Source organism: Pituophis catenifer, unplaced genomic scaffold (assembly GCF_029215685.1).
Source record: "Pituophis catenifer annectens isolate HBS135680 unplaced genomic scaffold, rPitCat1.0.hap2 SCAF_8, whole genome shotgun sequence".
NCBI lineage: Eukaryota > Metazoa > Chordata > Lepidosauria > Squamata > Colubridae > Pituophis > Pituophis catenifer.
The window spans coordinates 17,999,228-18,011,954 of record NW_027256888.1 but is presented as its reverse complement, the minus strand read 5'-3'; the positions used below and the strand labels follow the sequence as shown (position 1 = coordinate 18,011,954).

Sequence of the window (12,727 nt, the reverse complement as noted above, 5' to 3'; positions counted from 1 at the left end):
TGCTGAAAAGTTAATATTTCATTCAATATTTCAACTCATCACAAAAGTACAAGTACCTAACCTCACACGATATGTAAGAGAATATAAAGTTACAGTGCAGAGGGAAAATCCAAAAACAGAAAAATAAAATATTAATATTTAAAAGCATAAAATAGTTGCTGATTCTTACACACACACACACTGAAAGTACTTACAATCCAATAGCATATTAGATATTAAAGATCAACTTAACTTTATTCACTTTTCAACCTTCTTCAGTTGAAGGTTCAACTAATTCTTCAGTTATACGAATGTCATTACATTAATCATTTCCATTGGACTTACTTGTCTGTCTTTTAAACTCCTTTATCTGAAAAATGCATTTATCTTCCTCTTAGCTTCCATTTTAGCTCAATATATAAATCTTTTAAAAAAATCTTCAATATACAAATTGTTTTAGAAACATACTAAACCAATTCGTGAATAATAACACTATCAATTACAACTTGGTTACCTTTGTATTATTTGTCATACTTTTCCCATCAACAACAATTTGGGCAGCATACAAGAAGATAAATGAGTTTTCCCCTTTGATTTAAGTAGAAATAAGCATTCCTTTAGCATTCCTATGGCGTATCAGTCTCCAAAGGATTTAATGATGCTTGATTGCTTCCTGTCTTTATAAGAAATTACAGTGATTCTGATTGTTTTGTCTAAGAAACTAATATGTAAGATAACTTTATCTTCTGGGAAAGATTTTTATATTCTAATCCAGGGATCCCCAACCAGTGGTGGAATTCAATTTTTTTTACTACCGGTTGTGTGAGTGTGGCTTGGTGGGTGTGGCATGGCATGGCTTGGTGGGCATGGCAGGGGAAGGATAGTGCAAAATCCCCATTCCCACCCCACTCCAGGAGAAGGATAGTGTAAAATCCCCATTCCCACCGCACTCCAGGGGAAGGATACTGCAAAATTTCCATTCCCTCCCCACTCCTGGGGGAAGGACATTGCAAAATCTTCATTTCCCACCCAGCTCTGGGGCCACCCAGAGGTGGTATTTGCCAGTTCTCTGAACTACGAACTACTCAAAATTTCTGCTACCAGTTCTCCAGAACCTGCTGAATTTCACCCCTGTCCCCAACCCTTGGTCTGTGGACCGGTCACAGTATGCCAGCCATTGGGCTGCGCAAACAAGCAAAGCCCCATCCAAGGGATGCAGGCAACACATGAAACCATGCTCACTCTGATCCACGGAAAAACCTCTCTCCACAAAACCAGTCCCTGGTGCCCAAAAGGTTGGGGGCTGCTGCTCTAATCTATATATTGGTCTTAACATAGAAGGGCTTTCAATGGCAACGGCTTACATATGGCTCACCATATGTTCCATTTTTCTTTAATACAAGATATGTTTAATGTATAAAGCATGCAGTATTATTAAAAACCCATCAGAGCCATAAAGAGATTGTTCATGGACTATGCAATCAGATGATTAAGTGATTATCAAAGGACACTATTTTTCATAAATGCCTATAATTCTACAGATTTTATACCAAGAAAGAATATTGCTTACTGTGTTCAGAAGTCAAGGTACCTAGTAAATAAACTGTGTAATCTTCTTTCATTTTTTCACTGAGTATTAATTGTTTTGAAAATGCTACATGTACTAATTAAATCATATTTTATGCAACTTTTAATGGAAATCATTAATGAAAACTTACTTTCCATGTCTCCTTTTTTTACATTGCAATTAAGAAAATAAGCCTTTCATTTTAAATTTTAAATTCATTCTATTTAGCACCCAGCTTAATAGAAAAATATTTTTCTTACCATTCACTTGAAGAATATGAGTCTGATAGATTTGATCATAGCCATCTGCATAGCAGCTATAATTTCCCATGTGAGTTGTAGTAATCTTAGTAATATATAGGGACCCATCATCTCCAAAATCCTAAAGAAAAAGAAGAGGTGATCAAAATTACCCTCAGGATATTATCCTATCTATACTGAATTTCTCTAAGAAAGTAATAAAGTGTAAGCGTTATAATCTCTTATACCAGATTTAAACCACCTTTAATTTTTAAGGTCTTCAAAACATTCAAGCTATACAAATCTGATTCTGTAGATATTAACTGCATTTTTCCAGATGATAATCTTGCACTGGCCTTGATATTCAGATTGCCATCTGGCAAAATGCAGTCAACTTTCGTAGTCAATCAGACTACGATGTTCATTTTTTTGAGGTTCCAGACCACACAAATGGTATTAACAATAGAAAATACATAGAAAGCAAAATAATGGTTGAAAGCTTCAGGAAGACCTAACAATTTAGTATTTCCATACAATGGTTTAGATGTTTATGAGCATGCAATATTGTAAATGAATCTTTTTTTTTTTAATTTGATTTATATGCCGCCCTTCTCTGGAGACTCAGGGCGGCTTACAATGTGCTAAGCAATAACCTTCATACTTTTGTATATTTATACAAAGTCAGCTTATTGCCCCCACAAACTGGGTCCTCATTTAACCTACCTTAGAAAGGGTGGAAGGCTGAGTCAACCTTGAGCCTGGTAAGATTCGAACCTGCAGTAATTGCAGGCAGCTGTGTTAATAACAGGGTGCATTAAACCACTGTACTACCAAGGCTCTTACTATCTTCTTTCAGTTATATATATATATATCTGAAAAATATATTCTGATATATTCTATATATGTATAGATATATAGTTTAGTTTAGTTTAGTTTAGTTTAGTTTAGTTTAGTTTAGTTTAGTTTAGTTTAGTTTAGTTTAGTTTACTGACATTGTACCTCATACAACGAAATTAAATGCCATCTTCAGTGTACATCATACATAAGAAAACTATAAAAATAAAACAAAAACACACATATTCTACATACATTCTCTCTCAGAGAAGTCAGCAGAAGGTGCTGAACAAAAGGAAGTTCCAAGGTAGCTAATCAAAGCCAAAAATTCAGCCAAAAGTTAAGTAAATTAGAAAAGTAGATCACTGATTTAATGAGGATATGTAGAGATATGCTATCTATGCTATCTATTACTGATTACTCCCAGGGGCATTATTTCTCCAGATGCGAACAACAGCTATGAGATAAGATACCTTCAAATGTGGACTTGTTCTCCATTGGGAGATAACAATAGAACTGACAGATGCATGAAATGCACATAAACAAGAAAATGCAGTTTTCTGGCATTTCATTTTGTTTTGGAATTTTCAAGCAGGAATAAGCTCATCTGCATAGCAATGAAGTCTAAGTATTTTTCTATACTATTTCTACATAGAACTGATGCTATTTTCTCCACAGCTGCCTAAACCATTCAATAAAGCAATCAATAGCAAATCATAAACATGCCTAAAAGCAGCACAATAAGAATAGTTCCCATCACAAACACCCCAGGTAGAATCCCATTCATGAGTGTACTCTTCTCCTTCTAAAGATGACTGGAAGGATTTTGCACAAGTAAATCCTACAATGCTCCTTAAGCACTGTCAGGAAGAGGTGTTTGCATAACTCAGTAGGATTTTCCATTCTTCAGATCCCCTTTGCACTGCCTGCCAACTGACAGGATAGTCAGCTTTCTAAACAAGATATAGTATATCATCTTTTCCCATATCATTCTTGTAACTTGTTGCTAGTACATTGTTCAAAAATATTCTTTAAAATTACCACTGTTACAATGTTTCATTCCATTCTTTGTTAACAAGTCGAATTTAAATATTCTCCTCCTTTGATTGTAATCTTCCTTTTCTTTTCATTCTTTCTAGTGTCCAACCTTCAATATCATATAACTTTTTTTTACAAAGAACCCAGAATCCCATCAGAAGGATTTTAATTATTAATATGAAATTCCAAATCTGTATGGAACCTAATACTCCCGTATACATTTTTAACTTTTCAAAATCAACACTCTAAATACCCTTTTGCTGTTTATTTGAAAAAATGTCCCAAGTTCTTAGACTTGCATTTAAAATTTTCTCTACAGAGAAGGAAATTCACAGAGTGAATAAAATAAAAATTTGCTATTCCAAAGGATTTGAACATTTTCAAAGCAATAACAAATAATTCCAAATATGATTGAGAAATAAGACCCAGTTGAGCTTTTGTTCATAAAAGGCTGTGTTACCACTGTAAACTTAAATAGATACCTCTCAACTGCCCGCCACTTAACTCATAATAAACCAACTACAAAACGTCCTTTCTGAGGTCTATTCATAAGGAGTGGCTGTCCAGCAGTCAGCCAATGATCTCTGCCATAAATGTCACCCCACTTCAATAAGCACCTCTTCAGTTGTGGGTTTCAAAATTTTTTACTACTGATTCTGTGGGCGTGACTTGGTGGGCGTGGCATGAGTTGGTGGGCATGGGTTGGTGGACGTGGCAGGGGAAGGATACTGTAAAATCTCCATTTCCTCCCAATCAGCTGGGACTCGGGACGCAGAGAATAGATGGGGCGGGGCCAGTCAGAGGTGGTATTTACCAGGTCTGCGAACTACTCAAAATTTCCATTACTGGTTCTCTAGAACTGTTCAGAACCTGCTGAAACCCACCTTTGGACCTCTTCTAGCTCACATGGGACTCACCAAAAGTTCCATACATGTAGCTTCAGTATTTTCATGTCTGGGATCACAGTTATCTGACACCACACTTAATGACACCTAAATTTGGTTAGGTGTCAATATTTTTGTTTTAATTGGCGTGTAAAACATTAACCTATTAGAACTCTATTTTAGAGTTTATGTTTATTACATTAACTAATGTTTTTAATAAGCTTATTGAGGTTTTTAAATATTATTGATTTAGTTTGCTATCTTGAAATGGCTTTCAGAAAAACAGATGTGACTAAGCTTCAAAAATAAACTCACTAAAGCTCTAAAATAAAAAGAGGCACATTTTCTCTAAATTGTTCCCACAGTATCCAGTTAAATGCCTATGTGAACCGATAAGTAGGACAAAGTATATAATTGGATCAATCTGCTCATGTCTCTTAGCAACTTATGCTGAGAATCATGACATTCAGCTTGATATTGAAGGTCGCTGTGATTATAACTATTAATATTCTAATTGCTTATATATAAAATTAAGCAGACCTGAATTTCAGAACGCCAGGAAATAGCAAGCTGTAGGCTAGATTATAACATACACATAAACAAATCTGGAAGAAAAAAAATTATCTGTAGAAACAGTACAACATTCTTTTACTATAGAATGGATAATATAGTCAGAGCAAATGACTAAAGTTTTTCTACAAACAAAAATATTGCCTGGAAGAGAGTAGATCATGCACTGGGTTTAAATGAACAGAAAGAATCATATTAGAATGCTTTTAGTCTATATTACCTCAACATTTTTACCTTTGCTCCCTGAATTTCACAATATCTAAATTTAAAATTATCAATGTAGAAGAATATAAATATTTAATGCAATATATATTTGAGTTACTGAAATACAGACAAACCAACACATGCAGTCTAATCTTTACTTTGTAGAAGAAAATGCAGATATTTCATTCTATTCTATATCATTTTCTAATCTCTCATTTCAATTATTCGCACCTAATTATATTCCTAATAGCAATACTTTCTAATAGGTTATATAACTCATTTCCCTTCAATAAAGTGAAATAATGTACTGGTAGTAAGAAAGTTCAAAAACTCACTTTTTATATAACTTGTCTGACTAGGTAGTACATAAATGCTATGTGAATTTGGCTTCCTGCCCCAACAGTCAATAAAAAATACATTGATATGCTGATCCACACATAAATAACTCTAGGATGAAATACTTAAATACTTATAAAGCCTTGTGAAAGTTATTTTCTTGTAAAAAACTTGTAAGAAAATATAAGTTTGGTCATCATCCATGTTCTGTTGGTAGAATTAATAAGGAAAATAGTTTGGCAAGAAGAAATTTAAAAAGGGCTGAGGCATTTAAAGGCATAAAAAGAACAAAAAGATCATTTAGTATGTATATCAAGTAAGAACAAGTTTGAAATTTGAAATTCATAGAAAAAACATTCAATGTGTTAAATAATTTGACACATATGGCTTGCAAAAAAAACCATCATATGCATGAAAGTTTATTCTCATCATGATATTATAGGATATGTTTTTTTTTAATTTTAATTAATTTCATCAGTGAATATTAGGGATGCATCCTCATTGGGCGTGAATCCTTTAATGGTGTAGAATGGACAATTTAGGATGGTTTTTAACTTTCTTAAGGACTAACCCTAATGTTCTAACAAACTTGTTCCTAATTCCTAAAAATTATTTTCTACCTAGGGAGAATATATAACTTTGGTCATCGGTGTGGAAATCATCAGAGTTCATTTCCTCAGATATATTTTAAGAACATAAAGGAATCTTAACTGCCCTATGTGGTTTTGCATTCCTTTTTACATAAGGAAGGGGAAATGGACAGTTAAGAAATATGAAATATAAATAAATAAATAATAGAAAAATAAATAAATATCAACAAAGTATCACTAAGTAAAATAGATATAAAGTCAATAAACCATGCCTATTGTATAGTATTTTTTCTGCAATTGATGCTGATGTCTCATTAAACAGTATCCTGTTAACAAAACCTTATACCATGGTGAATTTGTGGTAGCCATTAAAATTGCAGGTCTGTTATTTCTATAGGAGATAATTGAAGATATAGAATAAAATATTATATTGTCCTACAGATAAGGCCAGAAGAAAAAAATGCCAAGAATAAGAAGTTCTGAGAAAAAGGAATTTTAAGCAAATACAGTTAATTATATGATGGACTGAGCAACATTTAAAGGACATATATTTTTTAAGAACGTAGTATAAGCTAAATAAGAAACAGGATAATATTGCCAGTGGGCACATCAAAAATCAGGGAGTTGAGGATATTAAGCAGCGCTTGAAAATTTGTCATACATATTAATTAAAGCATGTAGACATGTATACATGTCATAAAATATTACATATTACTCAACAGATAAAAATAATAAATGTGGCAGAAACAAGGTGATTTGAAGCAGTCTTCATGCATGTGGAATGCAAATTTTATTATAAAGTAAAAGCAAGAAGATAGATTCTTCAGAAGTCTTTTGTAACATATTAGAATCAAAGGCCTTTTATAACACAATCTTTGAAAAGTCACATGTGCTTTTATGTTTCTGTCTAAAAGTTTCATAATATAAATTCATATAAAAATTTCAAAATTATGAAATGCTAACATTATACCATATATAAAGGAAATTGTAATAAATAACTACTAAGATCTTGAGTAACTAATAATAAGGAAAATAAATTCCTGAAAAAAATACTTGCCCATATTTAAATAAAAAAAGTTTGTTTTAAAAGTTTTCAAATTGCTGCTATTAATGGTGCCGTAGGGGGTACGGACTCTGGGGGAAAGGGGACTGTTAGAATGCCCTCTAGTGAGGGCTCCTCTATTAACACGCTGAGTGGGAGGGGCAGGTATGGCGGGAGCAGGGGGCCATATCATGTGGTGGGGGCACGTGCTCGCTATCTCCGAGCGATTGCGTGCCCCGGTCCCCTTAGCTCTTCCCGTTCCCCAGGCTGCTTAGAGTCTCAGGGCCCGAGTCTCCGGCTGATGTTATGTAATGCCAGGTCCGTAGTAAATAAAGCCCCCCTCATTTGTGATCTTATTCAGGAGGGGGGAGCGGACCTGGCAGGTATCACGGAGACCTGGTTGGGCCATGAGGGGGGAGTTCCCCTCATGGAGATGTGCCCATCAGGCTTCCGTGCATTTCATCAGCCGAGAGCTCAGGGCAGGGGCGGGGGGGGGGTGGTCATTTTAAAAGAAGGTCTTGATCCGAGGGAGACCACTGTACCTCAGATAGCCGGATGTGAGTCCCTTTTTGTGAAGTGGGGTCGTGGGGTGCAGATGGGTCTGTTGATCACGTACCTGGCTCCCTGCCACGTGGCAACGACCCTGCCCGAACTCCTCAATGTTATAGCCGAGGTGGCGGCTGATACCCCCAGACTTGTGGTCATGGGGGATTTCAACCTGCCATCCATCGGTGAGACATCTGAGGTAGCTCGGGAGTTCATGGCTTCCATGATGGCCATGGACCTGACCCAAGTAACTCACGGCCCTACTCATATGGGGGGACACACTCTGGACTTAGTTTTTATCTCTGGTCAGTGGTTGAGTGGCCTTGATATAGGGGATGTAGATATTGAACCCTTGTCATGGTCTGACCACTCGCTCCTTCGACTTGACTTTCTGACCGCCGTACCCCATCGCAGGGAGGCGAAACTGACCAGGTGGTTCCGCCCCAGGCGCCTGATGGACCCTGATAGGTTCCAGATGGAGCTTGGGCCATTTCCTGAGACTCTAGCTCATGACTCGGCTGATGACCTGGTGGCCGCCTGGGATAGGGCGGCTGCCAGGGCTTTGGACCGGGTCGTGCCTTTGCGGCCTCTGACCCGGCACCGAACTCACTTAGCTCCTTGGTTTTCCGAGGAGCTGAGGGTGATGAAGCGCCGGAAAAGACGCCTAGAGAGCGGTTGGAGGGCCAGTCGTTCCGAGTCTGACTTGACACTGGTAAGGTCTCATATTAAGACCTACCTAGTGGCGATAAAAGCGGCGAAATCTAGCTATTTTGCCGCTCTTATCGCGTCATCAGATAACCGCCCAGCCACCCTGTTTAGGGTGACCCGCTCCCTCCTCCATCTGGGAGCGCGGGAGGACCCCTTGCAGGGCCGAGCTGAGGATTTTGTACAGTATCTGGATGATAAAATAACTCAGATTCGGGAAGACTTGGCCGCCGACTGGGTTAGTTGAGACGAGACAACTGAGGCAGGCCTTGAGAGTGTTATCTGGGAGGAGTTCGATCCTGTGGCTCCCGAGGACGTGGACAGGATCTTGGGGCGGCTGAACGCAACCACATGTTTATTGGACCCGTGTCCCTCCTGGTTGGTGCTGGCTTCCCGGGAGGTTACACGAGGCTGGCTCCAGGGGATTATTAACGCTTCTTTGAGTGAGGATGTCCTGCCAGCCGCCTTGAAAGAGGCGGTGGTGAGGCCTCTCCTCAAGAAGCCATCCCTGGATCCGGCTGTTTTGGCTAACTATCGTCCAGTCTCCAACCTTCACTTTATTGCGAAGGTTGTTGAGAGTATGGTGGCGCGACAGCTTCCCCAGTACCTGGATGAAGCTGTCTATCTGGATCCGCTCCAGTCCGGCTTCAGACCTGGGTACAGCACGGAAACGGCATTGGTCGCGTTGGTGGATGATCTCTGGAGGGCCCGGGATAGGGGTTCTTCCTCTATCCTGGTCCTCTTAGACCTCTCAGCGGCTTTTGATACCATCGACCATGGTATCATGTTGCGCCGGCTGGAGGGACTGGGAGTGGGGGGCACCGTTTTGCGGTGGTTCTCCTCCTATCTCTCCGACCGGTCGCAATCCGTGTTGACAGGGGGGCAGCGGTCGACCCCAAGGCGCCTTGTTTGTGGGGTGCCGCAAGGGTCGGTCCTCTCGCCCCTCCTGTTCAACATTTATGTGAAGCCGCTGGGTGAGATCATCCGTGGTTTTGGGGTGGAGTTCCATCAGTACGCTGATGATACTCAGCTGTACATTTCCACCCCAGACCATCCCAATGATGCCTTGGAAGTGATGTCCCAGTGCCTGGAGGACGTGCGGGTCTGGATGGGGAGAAACAGGCTTCGACTCAACCCTTCCAAGACCGAGTGGCTGTGGCTGCCGGCGTCCCGGTATAGCCAGCTGACGCCATCGCTGGTTATTGGGGGCGAATCATTGGCCCCCACGGAGAGGGCCCGCAACTTGGGTGTCCTCCTGGATGCGCGGCTGTCTTTAGAAGGGCATATGACAGCCGTGGCCAGGGGGGCTTTTTGTCAGGTTCGCCTGATACGCCAGTTGCGCCCCTTTCTGGACCGGGACTCCCTACGCACGGTCACTCAAGCACTCGTCACTTCTCGTCTGGACTATTGTAACGCTCTCTACATGGGGCTCCCCTTGGGGTACACCCGGAGGCTCCAACTGGTGCAGAATGCGGCTGCGCGGGGGATTATAGGAGCGACGGGGCGCTCCCATGTGACTCCTCTCCTGCGCGAGCTGCATTGGCTTCCGGTGGACTTCCGGGTGCGCTTCAAGGTGTTGGTGATCACCTTTAAAGCGCTCCATGGCTTAGGGCCAGGGTACTTACGGGACCGCCTTCTGCCACCAATAGCCTCCCACCGGCCGGTTCGCTCCCACAGAGAGGGCCTCCTCAGGGTGCCGTCAGCCAGACAATGCCGGCTGACGACCCCCAGGAGGAGAACCTTCTCTGTGGTGGCACCTACCCTATGGAACAATCTACCCCCAGAGATACGAGTGATCTCCGACCTTCGGATTTTTCATTGGGCCCTAAAAACTCATTTTTTCCAGTTAGCCGGTCTGTCTTGATTTTAGGGTTAGTTTTAAAATTTTAATATTGATTTTAATTGACAAGTTTTAAATTATGGGCCAAATTTATAAATTATTTTAACTTTATTTTTTAACTGTGATGTTTTGTATAGATGTTTTTATCTTGGCTGTTCACCGCCCTGAGTCCGAAAGGAGAAGGGCGGTATAGAAATTTGAATAAAGTAAAGTAAAGTAAATTCTTATTTGAATGTGATGCATAACACATTGGTCTTAAGTATAATATGTAGCATTATATATATTATTTGGTGCAATATTTTATAGTACTAGAAATAATATATATATATATAAACCTTCAACCTTCAAGGTTGACTCAGCCTTCCATCCTTTCTAAGGTAGGTAAATTGAGGACCCAGTTTGTGGGGGCAATAAGCTGACTTTGTATAAATATACAAAAGTATGAAGGCTATTGCTTAATGCATTGTAAGCCGCCCTGAGTCTCCGGAGAAGGGCGGCATATAAATCAAATTAAAAAAAAAAAAAAAAACCTTGAGCCTGGTGAGATTTGAACTTGCAGTAATTGCAGGCAGCTGGTGTTACTTAACAGTACTTTAGTCTGCTGCACCACCATTGCAATTATAAGTCTAATATATAATTGTTGTCAATATATGGATGCATATTTACATCCTATGAAGTTCTTCATACTCTCCTATTGTTATATAAAATTTGCAAGAAAGAGTTAAATGATGATAATTCCATTTATATAATATTTCAATAAATGGGATGTGATGGCTCAGCAGTTAAAGAAGCTGAGCCTTTCAGCTGAAGAGCTGAGACCCCAGGTTCAAGACCTGAGCACTGAGTGACAGGGTGAGCTTCCATCACTTGCTCCTGCCAATCTAGCAGTTCAAAAGCATGCAAATGCAAGTAGATAAATAGGTACCACTTCAGTGGGAAAGTAACAGCATTGTGCGTGCCTCAGGATATAGCCATGTTGGCTACATGACCAGAGAAATGTCTTCAGAAAATATTGGTTCCCTCAGCTAAGAAACCGAGATGAGAATCGTTACCTTTACCTTTTCAATAAATTATAATAACACCTCAAATCTAATCATATTCATTTAAATCCTAGTGGAATAAAAGCAGATGGATGAATAAAAGAACTACTTTGGGACTTATTGCACAGATCCTGAGAAACTGGAAACGAAGAAACTAAAACTGGACAGTAAAAACATTTTCAATATTACTAGTTTTGAGAAACAATTTTTCATATAAGTTGAATTTAGATTTCCCAGAGAGAACTGGTTAATGCATTTAAAAATGCATTGCCAGCCATTTGTTGGTTAATAGAACTCAAACTAATATCATTTAGGCATGAACATAGATCTTTATACAAAATAACATGTGAATGGTACATCATTTTATCTTTGGATTTTAGGTTCACTCATATATAAAACATCAGCAGTGTTGTATCAGCACAAGCTCAAAAGATATATTAGATGAATCCATCTGAACTGAATAGAAAATATGTCACTCAGAGAAATCAAGATATCAAAACTGTGCAGCGGAGCTGGCTTTGCCTCCATCCTTTTACCTGAACACAAGAGATTAGTTAACAGGGAGTATTTGAATATGTATGGCATGCTGTCATTGAAATAAAAACTCTGCCTATGAAAGAAGCCTATTCAAAATGCAAAAATAAAGAATGGATACTATGGTATTTATATGGATTTTAATTCAGTGCAAAAATGACAACTAAGAAAGAATGAACAGGAAGCTGATATAATTTACATATGTTGGGGAACCTGGATTGAAGAAATCAGTTGAGTGAAAGATGATAATCAATAATGTTTAAAGGAACTGGAATGGGTTTTACTAGCAGAGGCAGATCAGTGAGCAGATTAATTTAGAAAAATGTTAAATACCATTCACTGAAAAGTATGCCAAATACCATGTCCACTCAAACTACAATCCTATCAAAATTTGCAAAATTAGTTATCTATATGAAGCCATATAGATAACTAATTCATGCATTCATGCATTCTTCCTGACTGTTAATTAATTAACAGTCTTACCCAAATGTGGGTAAAACATTTGTGTGACCTCTATCAATAGCTAAAGATTGCATGGTGGCTTGGAAACATTTTTAGAAATGTTTGTCCTGTTGTACAGTCTTACATAAACTGTCTTTGTATCTTTGAAATTATATTATAATTTTTCTAAGAATACTTTTAATTCCATATCTTATTTCAGATTGTTGCTATGCTAAGCAAACTGTGTATTCTTGTTAGAGCAGCTACTTGAAAGTTTGTATGTGAACATATTTAAAATTAAACAGCAAAGCAGGCAGGCCTCTCAGAGTGTCTTTTAT

The 12,727-nt window shown here is 38.8% G+C and overlaps 1 protein-coding gene across 3 annotated transcripts in view; it reads right to left on the bottom strand.

Moving 5' to 3' along the window:
- FSTL5 (follistatin like 5) overlaps positions 1–12,727 on the bottom strand; it is a 372,260-nt gene that overhangs the window by 93,917 nt on the left and 265,616 nt on the right. For all 3 annotated transcript variants that reach the window (XM_070948548.1, XM_070948549.1, XM_070948550.1), the window contains exon 7: positions 1,807–1,927. In XM_070948548.1, the coding sequence (XP_070804649.1) occupies positions 1,807–1,927 (121 nt within the window). The remainder of the gene's footprint in view (positions 1–1,806; positions 1,928–12,727) is intronic.